The sequence below is a fragment of the Leishmania panamensis genome (assembly GCF_000755165.1).
Source record: "Leishmania panamensis strain MHOM/PA/94/PSC-1 chromosome 15 sequence".
NCBI lineage: Eukaryota > Euglenozoa > Kinetoplastea > Trypanosomatida > Trypanosomatidae > Leishmania > Leishmania panamensis.
This window is the reverse complement of record NC_025860.1, coordinates 1-21,092: the sequence shown is the minus strand read 5'-3', so window position 1 is coordinate 21,092 and position 21,092 is coordinate 1. Positions and strand designations below refer to the sequence as shown.

The window sequence follows — 21,092 nt, the reverse complement described above, 5'->3', positions numbered from 1 at the left end:
GGCTGCACAGGGCATCCCCCCACACAGGGCAGGGCACCGGACCTCGATATAGGATGTAGTGAGTAGTTCCCCTGATGAGAAGAACGAGGCTCTGCGGAAAACAAAACGCTTCTGGAAGCGCACAGGCAGACTCCGTGACACCTGTGAGTCGTTGCCGGTTTTTCATCAAGTCATCTGTGTGGAACAAGCGTTCTACTGTGGGATGTAGCCTCCTCATTGCCATGTCTCGTCGACGAAGATTAAAGCCCGTGCACATGGCCTCTTGGACTTGTGTGTGTGTGTTCCATGTCTCTCTCTCTCCCTGCCATGTACTCTTCCTATGTGTGTCTCTCCCTTTCTGCGCCTCACATTTTTTTTTTCAATTTGTCGCGAGGGAAAGTGACTTCCCACGCATACATGTGAGTATTTGCCTCTCTCTTGCCTACCCCCCTCCCCCACCTGTTCAGCGCTTCTTCCTCTCGCTTGCTACCCGCTTGTGTGCGTGTCTTCATATTCGGCTCCGAGTCCTTCCTCCCCTTCCCCACACCTTCGCTCCAGCCTCTCAGTTTAGCGCACTAGAAGATGCTGATGGAAACACAGCACAGCCGCTCTCTCATTGAGAGGGAGCGCCGCACTGAGTCTGTCTTTCGTCCGCCTAAGTTCGTTAAGTCAGTGCCGCCACATAAGAAAGCACTGACGGCTACGGCTCGCCCGTGGTATCCGACGAGCGCTGATGCCGAGAAGAAGCCGCTGACACCTCTCCGCCTTATCCTGGCACCGCCCACCGCGTTAGGACAGTCCCCAGACGTCAAACCAAAAAGCGCACCTATGCTCACACTGCTGACGGATTGGGCGATGCAAAGTCCGCAAAGCAGCCTGTTCTCCCCCCTCAGCACCCCTGTGCACACCTTCTTCCACACCATCACGGAGGTAGCGACGGCGGCGCGCATATATCCGGTAGAGATGTTCATGTCAGTGCGAAGGGATGCCTCACACACGCCACACGGCGTGCTGCGTTGGTGTGTGCAACAGTACCTGGAGGTGCCCACGCTGAAAGTGCCGACGCACCTTCAGCTGTCGATGAGCGAGGTGCTGAACTCGGAGGACGGCGTCAGCCGCGGTGCTCTGGGCTCGGGTCTCAAGGGCAGAACCCGCGCGAAGCCTGTACGGCAGGTACACCACAAAGTGATGTCGGTGCTCAGCCGCATCACCCCACAGAAGTTTACAGAGCTGCTTCAGGAGCTGCTGCAGCTCCCGTTGCGTCAAGCGGACGGATCAGAGCTGCACGAGGTAGTCAAGGTCTTCTTTGACAAGGCCGTGCAGGAGCCAGAGTACAGTGAACTCTACGCGCGCCTCTTCAGTGAACTGTGCGAGATGAAGAATGGCGAGCGCGAGTTGGAGGCGGAGCTGCGCGACCGCCTTTTCTGCAACCGCATCAACCGCGAGCTGCTCCACACCTGCGACGAAGAGTTCCACCGCCCCATCGAGCTGACAGACGACGAGAAGGTCGACCGCACCACCGGCAAGCCGTACAGTGAGGAGGAGGTGGATATGAAGCGCACTCGCCTGAAAAACCGCCTCGTCGGCAACATCAAGTTTCTTGGGGAGCTTTTCAAGATGAACCTGGTGACGGAGCGCGTCGTGGAAAACATGTTTCAGCTCCTCGTCGGCGACTTTGACCCGAACAACCCTGTCCAGCGTGAGGACTACATCTTTGAGGTCTTCTCTACGCTCATCCGCACAGTCGGACCGATTCTAAAGGATCGCCGCCCATTGGTGCTGGCGCACTACCTCGGCGTAGCCAAGGCGGTCGAGAACTCGCACCCGCGCCCCCGCATCCGCTTCCTCATGATGGACCTGAGTGACCTGAACAAGAGGCAGGGGTGGGTTTCCACCGATCGGGTAATGCGTGAGGCAGACTCGTGCGACGACTTGCACCGCTTGTCGTTCATGAAGCACGTCGACAGCGTGGCGAGCACCTCTTTCTTGCAGTCCTCCATCATGACCCCGAGCGATGACAACACGACGCAGCGCTGCGACTTCGCACTTTCTCGCCCCGCCTCCGTTGCGTTCCGCGATAACTCGGGTTTTGGGACGAGTATGATCATCTCCCCTTCCAGCCTCAGGAGCAGCCCCACTTTCTCGCGCGCCCAGATCCCGCCGAAGCCGGCCGCGATGAACCCTTCGTATTTGCGCCCCTCCTACAGCGCGTCTGCGCCGAGCCCCGTTCCGGAGCGACGATCCCCGGGCTCCGCCTATATCTGCCCGTTGATCGACCCTCCCATCTCTCGTTCTCTCAGCGACGCCCCACCGAACTCCTCGCTACCGCGCAGCCGCGCCTCGACGGTGGGTGCGACAGAGGTGGTCAACATACAAGAGGTCACGCAGCAGCTCATACAAAACTTTAACGACCCTAGGGAGGAGGCAACTGTACTGCATGGCATTGGCGAGATGAGCCTCAAGAACAAAGTGCTGTGCCTGACATGGTGGCTGCGGCAGGTGACAACCGACACCTCACGTTTTGAAGAGCGGCAGCGCATCACAGAGCTGCTCTCCTCGCTGCTTATCTCATGCCCCTCCTTCCAGCCCAGCGACTTGATCTCTGCCATCATTGAGTGGATCCGCTTCGATATTGAGAAGGCTGAATACCACCAGTGCCCCCGCATGTTCGAGAACATGGGTCACATGATTCAGCGCTGCTACGCTGCCGATGTGTCCACGCTGCCAAATATCAGCGAGGTGCAGAACCTGCTGCACCTGGGCCTCTTCAACGTCATGCTGCACGACTTGACCACCTCGAACGGCACCGATCAAATGGTTACCCTTGTCAAGAGCGCCTTCTCGATCGGGGTGTCGCTGCTGAACACGATCACCGACCGAAAGAGTGAGGCAGCGACGCTTCGTGTGGCGCTGCAGTGCCGCTTCCGGCTACTCCCATACTTCTTTAGCGTGAGCAACGTCGCTGAGAACGGTATCCTATGCACTTCACCCCAGTGCCACACGCCGACAACGCCGAATATGCGCAATATCCCGCAGATGGAGTCCATTAGCAGCGTTGGCCATTACGACCCACTGTCCCAATGCATGCTGTTTCACAAAGTGACTGACGATGCCGAGTTCGTCGTGCTGCGCCGTGCCCGTGTTGATGCCAGCGAGCGTACCGCGGCGTGGAGGGAGGGGTTGGTGAGCCTCGCTCTCGCGGAGATAGGCAACGGCTCCACGGTCTCGCAGCTTGTGCAGATGGGCAAGGTGATTGGGGCTCTTCTGGCATGCTCTACTGTGTCGGTGAACGGAACGAACTTGCTGTCGGCCACCGAGGTGGACGAGCTGGTAGCTGAGATGCTGAAGCGCCGCTCTGAACCGCTGTTCCAGGCTATCGCTGCCATGGAGGTCATCATGCACCACACGCTGTCCGTCTCCGGCTCGAATCCGCGCAAGAGCATCCGCGTTCGGCAGCTTCGCCTTATGTACTCTCGCTGGTGCACACTGAACATCTTCGACGCGACGGTCGTGATGAACCTGCTGCGGTGCCTGCACGCACCGGAGAACGGCGCCAGCGTCTATGCTGTGTACCACAACGCCCTTGTTGATGCAGAGTTGCCATGGGCCACCGTCCTCACGTACTTATTGTAGCGGAAGCGAAGAGAAATACGCCATAGTGTGTGGAGTGCCATACGCAGAGCGACAAATCAACAAGATGCATCGCTCTACATGTGAGGGAGAGAGAGAGAGAGAGGATGCGCGTGTATGAGTGGGCGAGGGCTAAGGAGAAAGAAAACTAGGCCTGTGTGAGAGTAGCGTGAAACAATAACCACACGCAATGCCTTTACTAACGAAGCACGTGAGAGCCCGTTCATTCCTAACCACCGTATTGCGTGGCTCTATCGCGTCGCTCTCTGTGCAGATTGCCCCTTGTCCCTTTCCCACATTCATACCGGCTTCCCTCGTGTGTTCCCTCACTTAACACTGCGCCCCCTGCATAAGTCGCTCTGTCTCTTTTCTCTCTCTGTGATGATCACCGCTGTGTCCAACCGATAGGGGCCGAAGCGGAAGGTGCAGTCGCAGGCCTGAGAGAGTGCTACGGTTTAACAGCACAGGCAGCGCCGTGCAGTGCAGGGCGCGTTTGTCTTTTTCGTATTTTCTCTCATGCTCATTGCCCCAATAACGAGCGCCCCACATGTGAGCCCCTAAACCCGCTCAGACAAAAAACCGCCCCCCTCGCCCTTTTTTCCTCCACTTTTATGTCTCTTCATTGTGAAACGATAGGGGAGGAGGAGGGCAATGTGGGGGGGGGGAGGAAGAGAGAAAAAGCAGCAAAAATTGGCCAAGTCGACGCCGCCACACAGTAACGAAAAAAAGTAAATCTAAGAGCAGTAAGTGACCTACTCGAAGGCCGAAGGGAAGGTGAAGACAGAGCATACGAGGAGTCTAGCACTGGAGAAGCGCCGTGCGGATGAGTGGCGAAGGAGGGCGGGAGACTGACTAGGAGAGCGCTTCTCTCACCTTTCTCTTTCTCTCCATGCACCCACACATCCCGATGCCAACGAAAACACCACACACGCGCAGATGGGCGAATGCACCAGCAGAGGGGGCCGATCGCTCGACCTTACTTTTTACGAGGGTGTGATGGAAGAAGACAGAAGGGGAGTGATGGAGGAAAAAGATGCAGAGGTGTGAAAGGCGCGTGAATCGGTGTGACCTTTCCGATCTTTTTTTCCTCTCAGTTTCTTCCTCCTCCTACCTCTTCTTTTATTTCCCTTCTTTTCTCCGGCTCCGCGCGCCACGTGTCGCTTGACTTACATGGCTGTTGTGCATCCTCTTGTGCCTGTTTTATGTTCCCTTGTGTTATCTGTTGTTTTCACTCCTTCTTTCGCTTTCTGTGCGCTTGTGCCTGCGTGTGTCGTGCCACGTCTCTGCTCACCCACGTCTTTCGGCTTTCAGTTTGTGCGTTCTCTCTCTTCACTTGCCCTCCCCTCTTCAGTTTCTTTCTTTTCATCTTCTCTGCGGGTGCGTTGTTTTCCTCCGCTCTTACGACACGAAAACAAATATGTGCGGCGATACAATGCCTTCTTCTCGTTTCTCTCTTTGAGTGTGTGCGCTCCCTCAATGCCGATTTCGGTGGCGCGGTGCTGTGGTTGGGGCTCTGCTCTCTCACAAGTACACCTTCTCCGCCTCCCTCCGTTTCTCTTTCTGTTTTGTTTTCGCTTTGCCACCATAACTACTTTCCCCCCTCAATCTCATTTTCCCCCTTTCGCACCTTTGCCTGCTTTGCGTGACTTTATTTTTCCTTTTCTTTGGCTTTCGTTTCTGTTGTCTTCGACGTCGCCGCCTTCCCGTTGAGCTTCCTCTTCCTCTCCACTTCATCTCTCCCTGTCTCTCCCCCGATACGGAGGACACAAGTATTTCTCTGTAACTGTGTGTCTTTACGTGCTGGATGCTGTCTTGCGAAAAGGGAGAGGGGCAGTGCCTGACGTCGACAGTGGAGACGGAAAAGGAGAAGCAGGAAAGGAGAGGTATACAAAAAAAAAGGGAGTTAGCGCGCAAAGAAAGCGGCAGCGTACGTGACGGCAGAGATGCACATTGCCCGTGGTTTTCTCCCCGCCAAGTATTTCAGCTTGGCGTGTTGGTGAACTCTGCTGGCTTTGACGCAACTCTACCGACCTCTGCCCTACCTGTGCTCTCACACCTCAGCTGACAAGCACCCGTATCTCACCGCTGGATATACAAGTGAAATAAAAGGGAGCGGAATGAAGAGAAGTGTGGGCAAGAAGGCTGAGTTAAGGGCAATGCACCCTTTTTCTCCCGACTCGCTTTCTCTTTCTTCCTCCACCACCTCCCGCCTTAAGTTCCTACCGGGTGCGCGATACTGTTCAGTTCATTACAGGAAAAGTGAGGGTGAAAAAAGGGGGAGCGGAGAGACGGAATCAACACAGCGAACGGGCCTCCTCTCTTCCTTTTTGGTGTGATCGTCTGTGGGGTCTCCATGTATCGCGATCTCTCGCTCTCTTTTTTTTGTTTTGCTGCTTGCGGGACTCGTTTTTTCTTCCGTCTCACCCTCACCTCTACACCCACCCACCCACACACACCCACACACGGGCACGGGCGCGGATGGATGTTGCCGTCTATTTCCTCCTTTTTGCTGTTTTTTTTTGTTTCGTTTGTTCATCATTCCGCTCCTGTAAATGTACCCCCCCCATTTTCACTTGATGGCGCAGCTGCAGGGTGCGGTTGTGCGCGCGCCTACGTTAGTGTGTGTGTGTGTGTGTTGCTCTCCCTTTTCTCTAGTTGTTTCGCCCCCCCGTCTCTACACCTCTCTTGGCTCAGATGGTCGACTTTGAGGAGGTGACGCAGCAAAGAAAAAAATCAGAAAAAGAGCATCAACGCGTGCGTACCAATCGAAAAGCGTGACTTTTTTTTCGGGGTGCTCTTTCCTCTCACTTTCCCTTTCCCGTTTGTGTGTTCGAGGAGAATGCAGCACGACCCACGTCCTCGCATACCTGCGCCTTCTCTCTTAATGCGACCCTCTCTTTCCTGTCTACGTCACCGCGCTCTTTCATACTTCTTGTGTGCATCACTCACTTCTCTCTCTGTCTCCTCCGCCTCGTCTTCTTTTCCTCATCGATGCCACCTGTGTTGCTGTGTTGGATACGCGCTTATATATTCTCTGCCCCTCCCCTTTTCCGTGTTTTCTTTACTGTGGTGGTAGTCGGCTCACACGATTTTCTTTGCGCTTTGCTCCTGACGCCTGTCCACTCCTTTTTTCTTTCGTTTTGGTAAGTGTGGGCACCGTGTGGCGATAATTGGCTAAGGACTGATGCGGCACTCGAGGTTTTTCTGCGCCCCCGTTGTTCCCTTTTCTTCACCTTCCCTAACTAATCTCTTATAAGCGATCAAACGCGCGCCTGTTTCCGGGTGCTCGCGCGAGCCTGCTGCGATGAAGGTAGTCTCGGTGTTCGGCATGGGGAGGAGCTACCGAGGAGGCTTACACTGTGGGAGCCTGTCAGGGACTGGCAAGAAGCGACTGAGGAAGAGAGCAAGGGAGCGCATGTCTGACGTGCGTCAGCCATCTCGAGCGCCGCGACAAGGGAAGGAAGGGATCGTTTTGTTGATCTCATAGGATAATGCCAATCGTTGGGAGAGCGAGGGGCGGAAGAACTTTCTCATATACATGTGCATACCAACGCAGCCCTTCCTCCCTCTGCGCACACGCACAACAGTCCATAAAAGGCCGCGCGCACTGCAAACCCTGGAGAAGAAGTGTGCCTCACTACTCGTGATGATCGCCTAGCTGTGCCCGGTTTTTTTGGGGCGCAATCCTGCACTAAATATTCAGAGTGGAAGGAGGGGAAAAAAGGCTTCTGTAATACTTGGGAGGCAGGAATGGAGGTGCGAATGGTATAGGGAGGAAGCCGTAGGGACAGAGAATGATGAGACGCTCCATCTGTGGACGCCGTGGGCGAAGAAGAAAAAAAATGATGGCTGTCTATATTTGTGTCTCCACGCAGCCAGAGCGTGTGGCTTGACTGTGTGTCTCTCATGTACCCTCTCCTTCTCCCTTTTTCTTTTCCTCTCGCTCTTTCATGGAACAGTGCGAGATAGGGGACGCATGCGTCATCTGTCTTGCGGACCTCTGACTAAACCGTCAGCACAACACGCAACTTTGTCTCACCTTCTCTGGACGGTACATGACGAGCTCCGTACAAGAAGTTGTTCTGTTGCCACATCCGCAAGAACACCACCGCTACACACCCTCTCGCTTCTCTCCTCTTTTTTGTTGTTCATTTGGTGCTCAGCGACACATTCCCTTGACTCTGCGTGTGCGTGTGCGTGCGCTTTTCATCGCAGTGGTCTTCTCTGTTCATTTTTTTTCTTTCTCACGTCACTTCTCTCTTCCCTTGTTTTGCCTCTGTTCATATTCGCTCTTTTTTCTCGTGCTTCATCTCTATCTCTCTGTCGGTGTAACGCTTTCCCCATCGACCATCGCTTCCGCTGACGTGCCTTCGTGCTTCCTTTCTTTCTTGTTTTATCTCTTTCTCTACTGCACCTCCATCCGATTGCCAGACTGCCGCATTGGACGTGGCCTCCAGCCTAAGAAAGAGGCAAGTAAAGCATTACCATCACATGCCACTAACACTGCCACAGCTGCACACTCCACCCCGCAAAGAGCGACACTAAAAGGAGCACTACTGGACACGCATGGAACAGCAAGGGCAGAGCAGCGAACCTTCCCTCTTTTTTGTTCAGAGTTGGATCTTGCGGTGCTTCATCACCCCCCTTTTACCGCCTCTCTTTTGCTGTTGTGGTTTTCGCCTTTGCTCCCGTTGTGCTCTCCCCTCTTCTCGCTCCGGATTTCCCCTTCGTGTTCTTGATGGGTGCACGACGTACCCCGCCCAAAAAACCGTGTGTATCTTTCTTCCCATATCTCTCTATGTTTCTCTGTGTCTTTCATGCGACCATTTTTTTCTCTTGCTCTTGTTTTTCCTTCTACGACTTGTGCGTTTATTTGTTTTCTTCACTCGTATGTTTTGCGATGACAGGGGGCACCCCGGTGCGTGGTAGATTGGGGTCCTGTGCCCTGCCCTGCGTGGGGGGATGCCCTGTGCAGCCCCTCGATCCCTGCCAGTGCCGAGACACCTGTGGTGGCGAGAGGGCCAAGCGCCTGCGACGCGGGGAGGTCAGAGCGATGTCTCGCTGCCGATGTCGGCGGTCAGGGCCTGGGTGGGCGAGGTGTCCGCGCGACTCGAGTGCATCTCAGCCGGCCCTCGCTGCCCACTGGCGTGGGGAGGCTGAGCCAGCCCGCGAGGAATGCACGAGGTGGCGACCGGCGCACTGCTGTGAGGCGTGTGGCCACGGCTGCTTTGCCCCATGCGATGGGCCCTGTGAGGTGTCAGGGGTCGAGGGGGGGGTTGCCTCATCTACGCTGCACGGCAGGGCAGTGGGCGCGCCAACGAAGTGAGGTGCCTCTTGTGTTGTGATGCGTGTACGCTGTTTGTATCTTGTGCGTTTGCGTGCCATTTGTGACTGTAAAATTCCCTCTTTTCTGGTCTTTCTATGGTGCGCTTGTCCGTTTCGCTGACTCGGTTCCTCGTGTTGTACTGCATGTGCGGGCCTATGCTTCCTCGTCGTGATGCATTTTGTGCGTCTTGTCAAGAGAAATGAAGATCTGACAGCAGAGATGACGTGGAACTACTCACGCTACTTGCCGCTTTTCTTACCTTTCTGTGTCTATGTGAGTTATGCAGGGTGCTTCTCTCTGTGTGTCTATCGTCTGCGAGATAGGCACGATTGCACTGCCCCCACAAAGCGCTCCGATGTGCCATACTGTTTCTCGCTAACGGAAGTAATCAGGCCGGACGTAAAGAAGAGCAGACAGACAGGCACGCCTATGCACAGACACGTGCAGACACAAGGGAGCTTGACGAGAGGCATTCTTTTCCAGACAAGAGAACGAGCATCGCACAGACATTTCAGCGCAGCTGTACTTTTTTTTGTTACGAGATACGACTTCGTTGGGCGACGCCCACACGCCACGTCTACGCCGCCACACCACCTCCGATACCCACAAAGTAAAGAAAAAGGCGAGTATTCGCTAACGTCGACACTGACGTAGAGGGCGCTTTATACCTCTATGAGGGTCTTCTCCTACTCCCTAGCAGCTCGAAAGCTCTTCCGCCAATGCCGGAATGTGACAGCTGTGTGGCTACTCCACTGACATTCTTTCTTCACCTACCGGGAAACCCTGAAACACAAAGATGGACTCCTCTGCAATCGTGGTTAATCTGCCTCTGCCTCTTATTCCGTCTCCCTGTCTCTCTCTTGCCAGTTCTTCCACCCCCGTTCTCTTCTATCTCCTATTTTGTTTACCCCCTCTTTGCCCCCACCCATGTCCTTCTGTGCTTGTCTGCCTTAGCGCTTGTTGCCGAAACTGTCGTTCTCACCCCTCTTCTGCGCCGTCTCCAACCGTCCGCCCATGCCAGACTCTACGCTTCTAGTCGATTTTCTTTACTGATAGCAAGCTTGACATAGACAGACATACCGCCATTTACCCCCCTTACTCTACACAAACTCGCCCCCCATCTTCTCTCCATTCGGCCTCTGTGCACAAGAGCATCCTACCGTAGCAACGTTGTAGTCTATTCCTCTTCGCACCCCATGGCCCGTTTCCTTGCTGGCGCCATCGCCGGCCTGTTAGGCGGTGTTAGCAGTGGCTCCGTATGGAGTACCATGCAGCAGTCGGAGCACTTAGCCGCCAGCTGCGCCAAGGCGCCAGTGAACACGTTCACCTCCGATGAGTACAAGCCATTCAAGTTGATCTCCTCCCGCTACGAGTCGCATGATACGCGCCGCTTCTACTTTGCTCTCGATAGTGCCGATGATAGCTTCTACATGCCAGTTGCCTCGTGCATTATTGCCAAGTACACCGATGCAGACGGCAAGGACGTTGCCCGGCCATACACCCCCATCTCTTCTAATAGCACCAAAGGCCACTTTGAGCTCCTTGTCAAAAAGTACCCAAAGGGAAAGATGGGCAACCACCTCTTCGCCATGCAACCAGGCGACGAGCTCCTCATCAAAGGCCCCTTTGAGAAGTTTGCCTACAAGCCCAACATGTGGAAGCACGTGGGCATGATCGCCGGCGGTACTGGCATTGCCCCCATGTACCAAGTGATTCGTGCCGTGCTAGAGAACCCCAAGGACAAGACCAACATTTCTCTCATCTACGCAAGCAACCAGCGCCGCGACATTCTCCTTGCCAACGAGCTGATTGAAATGCAGAAAATCTACAACAACTTCAACATGTATTTAACCCTACTGGAGGTGCCGCACCGGTGGCTAGGCGGTATCGGTTACGTGAACAGTGCCATGGTGACCACCTTTATGCCCAAGCCGGGGGAGAAGAACACAAAGATCCTCGTGTGCGGCCCCCCACCAATGATGCAAGCCATCAGTGGTGACAAGCTGTTTGAGCCTGGCAAGCCACCTCAGCAGGGCCCCGTTGGCGGTCTGCTGGAGACACTAGGCTACAAGGAGGGCCAGGTCTTTAAGTACTGAGCTCTCACTGTAGACCATCTTCACCTACGCCGTTGCATTAGAGGAAGAACCAGTAGCCGAAGGCGCAGGCGCAGGGGGTGAGGGGATAACACAAGCTCCCCGCTGAGGTACGCTGGAGGTCGATATGGTGGTTTTGGTGTGCCTTGTGTATTTTGCAAGTCAGAGCCCCTTGGGTGCAACGTGACGCTCGCCGCGGCCGGTGTCAATATGACGTTTGCGAAGACGGCGGGAGGCGGCCTGCAGCACCACAGGTGGCTGAGGTGTAGAGGTTGAAGCTGGGGAAATAGGTCGAAGGGGTCGGTGAGGTGATGCGAGTGGTGGCGCGGTAGTGACAGCACAGCACATTTCGTTCTCTGCTGCTGTTGCCTTTCCTCTCTACGTCTTCGCCTTTCTCACCTCCTCTGTCCGCTCTTTCTTCTCTTCCCGTTCACCTCAGAAGTTTGTATGCGCGTTGTCTTATGTTTGCTGTAGTTCTCTTTCCTTCTTTTTCGCCTCCGTTGCTACCGCGCTCCGTTACGATCTCCACCCCCTATCTCCCTCTACACTAATGACGGGGGGCACCCCGGTGCGTGGTAGGTTGAGGTCCTGTGCCCTGCCCTGCGTGGGGGGATGCCCTGTGCAGCCCCTCGATCCCTGCCAGTGCCGAGACACCTGTGGTGGCGAGAGGGCCAAGCGCCTGCGACGCGGGGAGGTCAGAGCGATGTCTCGCTGCCGATGTCGGCGGTCAGGGCCTGGGTGGGCGAGGTGTCCGCGCGACTCGAGTGCATCTCAGCCGGCCCTCGCTGCCCACTGGCGTGGGGAGGCTGAGCCAGCCCGCGAGGAATGCACGAGGTGGCGACCGGCGCACTGCTGTGAGGCGTGTGGCCACGGCTGCTTTGCCCCATGCGATGGGCCCTGTGAGGTGTCAGGGGTCGAGGGGGGCTCAACCATGCTGTATGGCAGGGCAGTGGGCGCACGCTGGAGAAAAAAGTTTTTTTTTTCTGTGCTGGAGTTGGTGGTGACCTTTTGGCGCTATTGCTGAGATGGGCGACAAATTCCACGCGCAGGCGCCGATACGCCAACTGACGCAATGAAAAACGTACTTCACACAACAGCCGGGGGAGAAGATAAGAACCGAGGCAGTAGCGGACTATTGGTAGCGTTTAGTGTGTGAGGAGTGTACATAGATTAACATAAGACGCACGAGCAGGGCGCACGTGGATGATGATACTTGGATGTAGTATGCATTCCACTCGCACATCGGCAGGCAGGCCGATGGAGTGACCGGCACTTTTAATCTGCTGCTCACCGCTCTTGTTTTTCTAGGAGAGGCAGCACAGTGTCCCACAAACTCCCCTCGTTCTAACAAGTGCATCCACAAGGCACCGTGCTGCTGTCGATGGGCTGCCTTGAGGTGTCTCCTTCTCTCCCCAGTGGTACATCTGTGGAGGAATGGCAGAGAGGGAAGATGAGCCTCGACTACTCACTACTTCGTAATTGTGGTCTCATTATATATATATATATATTCCATGGTGTGTTTTCCTTCCTCGATTACGCACCTACCGCCTTTACACCCTCTCCTTGTACATTTCTTCGGTACACACCCCCTCGTTTCCATCTCGTTTTCACTCGCCCCCCATGACCGCCATTACTTCACCACGTACTTGACTGGCACAATGCCGGTGCGCTACTCTTCTTCCTTTCGGTTAATCCGTGCGCACGCCACACAGCAAAAAACGGTTAGCTCTTCGCTCTCGACTTCTGCTTCTCTCACCTCGTCATTTTCTTCCTTGTGTAAGTCATCTCCCCCTTCTCGTCTCTCTCTCCACTCACCCTTGCATAGGCATACGCGCCAAGTGGGAAACAGCAACCCCTAAACACTCCTGCGGAGTCAATCGTCTTAAGTTGTCAGCCAGCACGTACCTTATCGAGTTTTTCTTTTCCTTCATTTCCTTTGCCACTACTTCTTGTGCGCCTTTCCGCGTTGTCAGTGTGGCGCTGACTCGTTAGTGTTGCTTTCCACGCCATTCGCTTTCTTTGGCTTGTGCTCTCGCTCCCCTCACAACTACAATAGAAAAAAAACGCAGCTGGGCGCGCGTCTTCACATTTTCTTTTGTGTCCTTTGATTTTGTACTCGTCTCTTGTGTATTTTCATCAGCTCTTCCCTCACACAGCGCACTACACACAGGCATATAACCTGCGCTCCACAGTAACGGTCATGTCGTCCCCGCACCACTCGGATGTCTCCTCCCCTTATGTCCAGAAGGAGGAGGACCTCTTGGACAAAAACCTGATTCCGACCATCAAGTCCTACAAGAACATGGAGTTTCTCAACAGCTACGCAGGGCGTATGATCCGCATCTTGTGCGAGTTTGAGGAGCCTCAGCAGCGCCTTCAGCAGCACTTCATCCGCTCCACAGTTCTCTTCTTCGGCAGTGCACGCTCCATGACCCAGGGGCAGTATGACTCCACCATGCGGGGCCTCCGGTCCAAACTGGCGGCTGCCACGGAGGAAAATGCCAAGGTGAGCATCCAGAACGAGTTGGCTCGCCTGGAGAAGACGCAGTGGATGTGCAAGTGGGTCGACCTGGTGGAGCACTTGGCTAAGATGGTGGCGGAGTTCGCTCGTAAGGAGCGGGAGATCATCAACTGCAGTTTCAAGTACATCCCGGACTACTTCAGGTTGCCGCCCGAGGAGAGTTCGGAGTCCCTGGACGACTTGCACAAGCGCTTTGGCGACCTGGTCGTTACCACAGGTGGTGGCCCCGGTTTCATGGAGGCGGCAAACCGCGGCGCTGCGTCGGTGCCCGGCGCTGTTACGATGGGCATGGGTATCTCCCTCCCATTTGAGAAGGGCCTCAACCCCCACGTGACGGAGGGCTTGGCATTTGAGTTCCACTACTTCTTCACACGTAAGTTTTGGATGATGTACTCGTGCCGCGCCATTGTCGTCGCCCCGGGTGGATTCGGCACGCTGGACGAAATTTTTGAATTGCTCACTCTGAAGCAGACGAAGAAAATCCCTTCGCTACCGGTGGTGTTACTCTGCAAGCAGTTTTGGAAGACGGTGGTCAACTGGCAGGCGCTGGCGGACTACGGCGTGATATCTCAAGATGAGATCGATAGTCTGCTCTTCACAGACTCCGCGGATGAGGCGATCGAGCACATCAAAGAGTTTTACCGCCGCTTGGCAAATGATTCGACCAGCTTGGCGTAAACCCGAAGTTGCTGTCCAGATAGCCCTCACCTCCATTTCTCCCGCGCGCCAACATGCCCTTATGCTCAGCGTGTCTTTCCTCCTACCACGAGGTGCGTGTGCCTCTCTGTGTGTATGTTCCCTTTTCTCGTCTGTGCTTTTTCAGTCATTTGCGCGTGCTCGATGGTCGCGCGCTCGTTCATTTTCCGCTCCCACTAGCCACGAGGTTTAGACCTTAGCGTTTCACGCACTGTTTCCCTCTCCTCTCTCTCAGTACGAAGTGCCTGCGTGTGGCTTTCAGGCTTGTACGACAGTCACCGTTCACGGCAGAGTCACTTATTTCGTATGCGCAAACAGGCCTGACGCTTTGAACACACACAAACACGAGAAAAAGGAGGACACCGTTGTTCGTTTTCACGTTTTCTCTTCAGTGCACGCGGGTTTGACTTCGAAAAAGGCTCCCACACCGTTACCGTTTAGCAGAAATGAAGAGGCAGGCGATGAAGGGAGGTGACGATCACACTTCACCTGCCACCTACCGCCGTTTTCTCCCCTTGCCTGCTTTTATAGGCCGCTCTACTTGCTCTGCGTGCTTTCTCTGTAACCTCGCACTTCGACCCGCTTGTTCTGCCCATGTACTTCTCGTTCTCACATCAGCTAGAGCCGCACCGCCCCCACCTGTTTTCTGATCACTGCCCACAGACCCCGTTTCACGCACACTACGAGGTGCACGCGGCTCCTAGCTCCCTCCGCTACGTGCCACCCTCTGCAGCGTCCTCATCCCTTGCTCTACGGTTGATGTAACTCGACTCCCACATACGTGGCACTCTCGCCTATCAGAATGGGATGCGACCGTACTCCTCAGTGCGGCGGATGACTCAACAGTCGAACCGACTGCGCGTTATCGGCGCACTCGTGCTTAGCGCATTCGTTCTCTTCGGCTTTGTCATCTACTCTGAAAGCCCTTGGCTCTCTCCTTGCAACTCGCCATACTCGAATGTCTACGACATCGTAATCGACGCCGGCAGTACCGGCTCGCGCGTACATGTGTTTCAGTACGAGCGCAGTAGCACTGGTGTCATACTCCTGAGAGAGCGCTTCAAACGGATAGAGCCGGGACTGTCTTCATTTGCCACCGATCCGGAAGGCGCTAAGCAGTCGCTTGCGGGGCTCCTGCGCTTCGCTGAAAAGGCAGTTCCACAAAGCTACCAGAGGTGCACTTCCGTAACCCTCAAGGCCACCGCCGGCCTCCGGCTTCTCCCTGAAGCCGATCAGCAGGTGTTGCTGGATGCTGCCCAGCAGACCCTCAAGGCATTTCCGTTTCAGTCTCGTGGCGCCTCCATCGTCTCTGGTGCTCAAGAGGGTGTCTATGGGTGGCTCACGGTGAACTACCTCCTTAACAGGCTCGACAAGGAGGGCGCCACCGTCGCGACCATAGACATGGGGGGTGCCTCGACGCAGGTGGTGTTCGAGACGAAGTTCACGTCTGGAGAGTGGCTGCCCTTCAACTACGCCCACCAGCTGCGCACGCCAAAGCGCACCATCGCCATGTATCAGCACAGCTACCTAGGCCTTGGGCTCAACGAGGCAAAGAAGACACTGATGACGTTGTTCGCCAAAGTAAATGGGACATCCTCTTTTTCATGCTTCCCGAGAGGGCATACGGAACACCTGAATGGTGTGGAACTTCGAAACGGCGATTCCACGGACTTCGACGTTTGTGTAAATCTTTTTCGAGAGCACGTCATAACGAAGCCGATCTGCAGGTTTGATGCCTGTGGCGCTCGCGGCGTGCCGCAGCCGCCGCTGCCGTCGAAGCAGCATCCAATTTACGCCTTTTCTTACTTCTACGACCGTCTCTACCACTTCCGCAGTGAAGGATTCCCGGTATACGTCTCGTCGTACAAGGAGCTCGGGCGGGAGGTGTGTCAGCGGGAGTCTGCAGACCAGACCACCACCCCCAAGGAAACGGCCTGCATGGAGCTGGCATACTTGTACAGCTTCTTGACGCACGGGCTAGGGCTTAGCGACGACAGAACCCTCGAGGTTCCTAACCGCATAGAGGGTATCGCGGTCTCCTGGTCTCTAGGCTGCTCTCTGTCCTTCGTGCTCATGATGGAATGAAAACAAGCGGTCTCTTTCTCTCTTTTCGTCCCGAGTGTTGCTCGCACCTTTGCTAATCCCCGTTGACGGGCCTCCTGCCCTTCATAGGATCATGAGAAACAATTATGGAGGATGTACCAGTCGCTTTGAAGAGCTGATTGCTAGACATGGGCCCTATACACCCGCAACACAAAGACCCAGGATGACAGCATCACAAAGAGAGCAGCACATTGTGGTGACACACCTGCAGAAGAGCCTTTCAGTGAGCGTGAGGCACGTCGTCACGGATTGCGAGGGACCGTTGGTATTGCCGTACAGTATGTGTGCATTGAACGTCAGCTTTTACCTCTCAACCCGAGACGACCCAGGATTATCGGTGCTTGCTCTCGGTGGTCCTTCGGATGGCGCTTCACATTGCCAGCGACAACTTCATCGATACAGCCTTTTCTCTCTCCCCTTTTCCCTCTTGGACTCCTTCGTCAACCTGTGTTTAGTGCTGCGGATCTTCCCTTTCTTTTCGTCCTTCAGAGAAAGGCCTTTGTGGATGTTGTATAGCGAGACAGGACACCTGTAGCGCTGCCACTGAGTTGTTCCGAGTGCCGAGTCCTTGGCACCTTTACCTTTGCCAAGCCATACCTCTTTGCTCGCTCCGTACATGTGAGAGCAGCTCACTAATCGCGCCTTTAGTAACCCCACCCTCATAAACACAGCCGTTTAACCGTGCCCAGCCCTCTCTCTTTATTGCAGTTTATCTTCTCTCTTCGCTTCTTATTGTCTCTCCCCTCTCTTTAGAGCGCTGACTTCACCACTGCCCATTCACGCTATCCTTGTCACGCGTGCTGTCTTCGGCGTGGGCGTTGCGCCGAAAAAGATGAGGCATGCCCATTCTCCTAGGGATCCTTAACTTGTCACGGCGGGCTTTACGCCGACAGCGTTCCTTTTTCAAGGCATCAGCTCCAAAGGGCCCATGTACAACGCGGAGCAAACTTGTTTGCCTGTGCGGCTCGCAGAGCAACATGAGGCGCTTCAAGCGCTTTCTGCTCTCGACACTGATTCTCGCTCTTGTCTTGCCCGTTATTAGTGCCCCCGCAGTTTTCTGGGGGCTCAGCGCATCTCACTGCCACTACTTATTTCATCCTATTGAACCAGTGGAGCGCGCTGCACTGGGACAGAGGGAACCCTTGCCGCACCGCAGCACAGACAAGCGGCCTGATTCCAACGCAGACCTGCAAGCAAGCATCAACGCATACCTGGCGCAGCACAACAATACCGAAGGTGTACAGCTCCCCCCCGTTCGAATTCACTTCATAGCAGCTTCAAATCAGACGGACTGGAGTTTCTGTATGGCTACTGCGTCGTGTGCACTCTCTGGTGTCGAGCTCAGCGTCCTTGGTACTGAGACTACCTACTCTCACGTCTGGCGGTTTGAGCAATACCTCGACTATCTTGATCGAGCCGGCGTGCGAGACGAGGACATCGTGGTCACATTGGACACAGACGTGGCGTGGACCGGCTCTGATGTGACGCCGTTCTTGCAGAAGTTTGCGCGGTACTCGCCTGCCTCGGAGGAAGCTCTCGATCTCGCCGCTGTGCGCGCCTGGGAGGATTATGGGGAGGAGGTAGGGTCAGCCTTTATGGCTACGCTGCGCACCATGCCCGAGAAGCAGTCACGGCCTCTTATGCAGCTTCCGCCGGTCATATTCAACGCGGACGACGATTGCTTCTATCATCAGCCAGCCGACGGCCTCTTCCAATGTCTTTCCAGCGACTACATCACAATGCACCTCATCGCAGCCGCTCGCAACGGTGCATCCTTTTTCTCTCACGAAGACGCGGCCCGCGTGTCTAAGGAGAACTGGGAGAACTACAAGAGCATCTACAGCAGCTTCTTCGCTCAGGGACACGGGCATCGGCACCTCAACACGTCACTGGAGGCTGCGACATTTCTGCGAACGCCCGGCGACCTGTTCTTCTACGACGGCGCCCTCTCCGTCGGTCGTAACCCGTCGTTCTACCTCAACGCCGGCATGCACGTCTCCCGCGCGTGGGCCCTGCGAGAGCTCGCCAGGGGCGTTCTTCGGTTTGCCAAGGAGCGACGGCCTCGTGCGAAGCAGGAGTGGTTTTGTGATCAGTCAATCATCAGCACCCTGCGGTACTACTCACGCATGTTCGAGGTCAATGAGGGCCTTTTGTTTGGCACTGGGCACCGCAAAGACGGCGAACTCGTGCGCGACTACTTTGGACTGCCGGTTGGTCTTCTATCTGTCGACTCTCTCACAGAGTTCATGTTTACTTCACATTTACGGCGCCGAAAAAAGCTTGGTGAGCTAACGGCCTACTACATCCGTCATCGCGATGAAATGTTTTTCACTGTGCCTGACAGTGATCTCATCGCTAAAAGCTCCGGTATGTTCATTACCTCCCCACTGTGGGGTCGTGAAGTCCCGCAGCGCTGCATCGACGTACCCTTACTTGACGACTCGGTGTCGATAAGGTGCTCACGTGCTCTTAGGCGGCGTGTATTTTCCTCCTTCATACACTTCGCTGCCGGTAGCAAGCAACGATACTATCGGCTGTACCGTGAGTGGTTTGCCTGGTACTTCGCGACTCGGCATAGTTCCAAAGCCCTGTTGTCTGCCATGACGGTGCTAGAGAAGTTGAAGCTCGAGCTTTGGTCTAATGAGACACTTCAGCGTATCCCCTTTTTTGCGGTGTGCCCCAGTCCGTTTCACAGTCCTTGAGATTTTCTGCTGCCCTCGGAGCGCGAAGAGCTGTGGTGTCAGCTGGTATGAATCAGAGCTCGTTCTGCTGCATACGGATGCGCGTACAGCAACACCGAGAGGCGTTTATCACTGAGGAATGTCTACCTTCTCGCTGAGCAGGAGAGAGACGACTTATATGAACCACACCTAAAAGAAGCCAGGGGAAAGTGCGCAAGGGTTGCTCAAAGTTGTTTTCATGTCAAGTAGCGGACGACACTTCCGCCATGCAGCCCTCCCCCGCTCCAGCGCTGGGTCAGTGATGCGAAGTGGCGCCGAACGCCAGCATTCAGCATTGTGCTACTCACTCCTCACCTCCCCTTTATGGAATTTGCATACAAAGCACGACCGTGAACGATGAAAGTGTGTCGAGAAAAGATCTCAGCGAATTTCGAACGAGAATCGGACAACACAAAACACCATCTACTACATTAGCATGAGGAAGAACAATGCCGTCGGGACGCCGACATGTTAGGACTGTGTGCGCGGCCGTATGGGTGCGACTGACCGTGGCTGAAAATTACTTATTTCGCCTACCCTCTCCCTAAGCTTTTCTTGCACTACAATGGAATCTCTGGTTAAGTGGTAAACCCCCGTCAATCCTCAAACCCACCGACCCCAAAAGGATTCGGAAACAGCGCCCGCATGCATGGTTCCTGTATAATCTTTCCGTTTCTCTGTAATGGGCGCCATTCCTTGTCTCCCCCTATTTTTTTTTCATCGGATGTGCCAAAGGGGACGTGAAGTCTCTCTATGCGCTTCGAGTTGCTATCCCCCTTTTCCGCTGCGTGGGGCCCCAGACGAGAACGCGAAAAAGCCAGCCTTTCCCTCTCTTTTCCCGTTACTCGACGTAAAGACAGTGGAAAATAGACGGTGCCGATATCACATTTCTGATGCCCGCAACTCACCATAGCATTTCTCGCCTGTGATACCTCATCCTCTGCGGTACGTTTCGATTCTTTCATAATGGACTGCCGTTCCGTCCTTGTTTAGGACGCAGCCGTTCCTTTTCCTCTATCTTGCGTTTTAATTAACGTGTTTCTGTGCGGCTTCCCAGTGCCCCGTTTGTTAGGAAGCAAACACACCGACAGGTCGCTTCGCTCGATGGCTTTGAGGTGGTGGCACCTCCTACACGCACTCCATGAAGAAGGACCTGCCAAAAAGTGTAAGCCCACTCACGACACTGGACGAAGGTGTTGTGACTCGTTTTGCGGAAAGCATAGCTGCTATGCATACTTTTCCCAATGAAAAAAATACTGCTCTTTTGTCTGACCAGATCTCCAGAGATCCTACTCCCATCGCCGCAAGTAAAACGAGGTTTGCTTTTAATCAAATCGTTCCTTAAAGAATCAATGTAAGCCGCAGGCGTAGAAAAGGCGAGTAAAATTTGCTTCATGAATGTTAAGGAATGCTGAAACGCGCATGCGATGACCAGAAGCACCGGCATTGTGCATCACATTTTTTCATTCTCTCATCTCCTCGCACTAAGCCCAATCGCCAGACACACCTGCCTTTCATTCCTTTCAACTCCGCCTTATCCTCTCTTAACCGGTTCTCTTTGCCTGTTATGACTAGCAGCCTCCGCATCTTACAGTAAGTCACCGCACACTTGCCACAACAACTCCCTTATCCGCCTTTCTCCGCATTAAATTCCACCATGGCCAAGGGTAAGCGCTCCGCTGACGCCAAGGGCAGCCAGAAGCGCCAGAAGAAGGTACTGCGCGACAACATCCGCGGCATCACGCGCGGCTGCGTCCGCCGCATGGCGCGCCGCGGTGGCGTGAAGCGCATCTCGGGCGACCTCTACGAGGAGGTGCGCCGCGTGCTGAAGGCCTACGTGGAGGACATTGTGCGCTGCAGCACGGCCTACACTGAGTACGCGCGCAAGAAGACAGTGACGGCGGCCGATGTCGTGAATGCGCTGCGCAAGCGCGGCCACATCCTGTACGGCTACGCGTAAATCAATCGTGGCTCGTCCTTTCGCACACTCATAGATATGCTTGCTTTCTTCGCGCAGTTGTTTA

At 54.9% G+C, this 21,092-nt stretch overlaps 6 protein-coding genes across 6 annotated transcripts, besides 2 other annotated features; all 6 read left to right on the top strand.

The window, feature by feature from the left end:
• Positions 1 to 561: 561 nt before the first annotated feature.
• Positions 562 to 3,612, top strand: LPMP_150060 (eukaryotic initiation factor 4a, putative; the record flags this gene model as incomplete). Its single annotated transcript, XM_010699082.1, has 1 exon — positions 562 to 3,612. The coding sequence occupies one exon, from the start codon at positions 562 to 564 to the stop codon at positions 3,610 to 3,612; it is 3,051 nt and encodes a 1,016-aa protein (XP_010697384.1).
• A 4,896-nt stretch (positions 3,613 to 8,508) lies between these two features.
• Positions 8,509 to 8,924: a repeat region.
• A 1,279-nt stretch (positions 8,925 to 10,203) lies between these two features.
• LPMP_150050 (cytochrome-b5 reductase, putative) lies at positions 10,204 to 11,031 on the top strand (the record flags this gene model as incomplete). Its single annotated transcript, XM_010699081.1, has 1 exon — positions 10,204 to 11,031. The coding sequence occupies one exon, from the start codon at positions 10,204 to 10,206 to the stop codon at positions 11,029 to 11,031; it is 828 nt and encodes a 275-aa protein (XP_010697383.1).
• Positions 11,032 to 11,575: 544 nt separating this feature from the next.
• Positions 11,576 to 12,000: a repeat region.
• Positions 12,001 to 13,228: 1,228 nt separating this feature from the next.
• On the top strand, positions 13,229 to 14,227 carry LPMP_150040 (hypothetical protein; the record flags this gene model as incomplete). The annotated part of the gene is made up of 1 exon (XM_010699080.1): positions 13,229 to 14,227. The coding sequence occupies one exon, from the start codon at positions 13,229 to 13,231 to the stop codon at positions 14,225 to 14,227; it is 999 nt and encodes a 332-aa protein (XP_010697382.1).
• An 825-nt stretch (positions 14,228 to 15,052) lies between these two features.
• Positions 15,053 to 16,330, top strand: LPMP_150030 (ATP diphosphohydrolase; the record flags this gene model as incomplete). The annotated part of the gene is made up of 1 exon (XM_010699079.1): positions 15,053 to 16,330. The coding sequence occupies one exon, from the start codon at positions 15,053 to 15,055 to the stop codon at positions 16,328 to 16,330; it is 1,278 nt and encodes a 425-aa protein (XP_010697381.1).
• Positions 16,331 to 17,325: 995 nt separating this feature from the next.
• LPMP_150020 (hypothetical protein) lies at positions 17,326 to 19,050 on the top strand (the record flags this gene model as incomplete). Its single annotated transcript, XM_010699078.1, has 1 exon — positions 17,326 to 19,050. The coding sequence occupies one exon, from the start codon at positions 17,326 to 17,328 to the stop codon at positions 19,048 to 19,050; it is 1,725 nt and encodes a 574-aa protein (XP_010697380.1).
• Positions 19,051 to 20,725: 1,675 nt separating this feature from the next.
• LPMP_150010 (histone H4) lies at positions 20,726 to 21,028 on the top strand (the record flags this gene model as incomplete). The annotated part of the gene is made up of 1 exon (XM_010699077.1): positions 20,726 to 21,028. The coding sequence occupies one exon, from the start codon at positions 20,726 to 20,728 to the stop codon at positions 21,026 to 21,028; it is 303 nt and encodes a 100-aa protein (XP_010697379.1).
• Between the last annotated feature and the right edge of the window lie 64 nt (positions 21,029 to 21,092).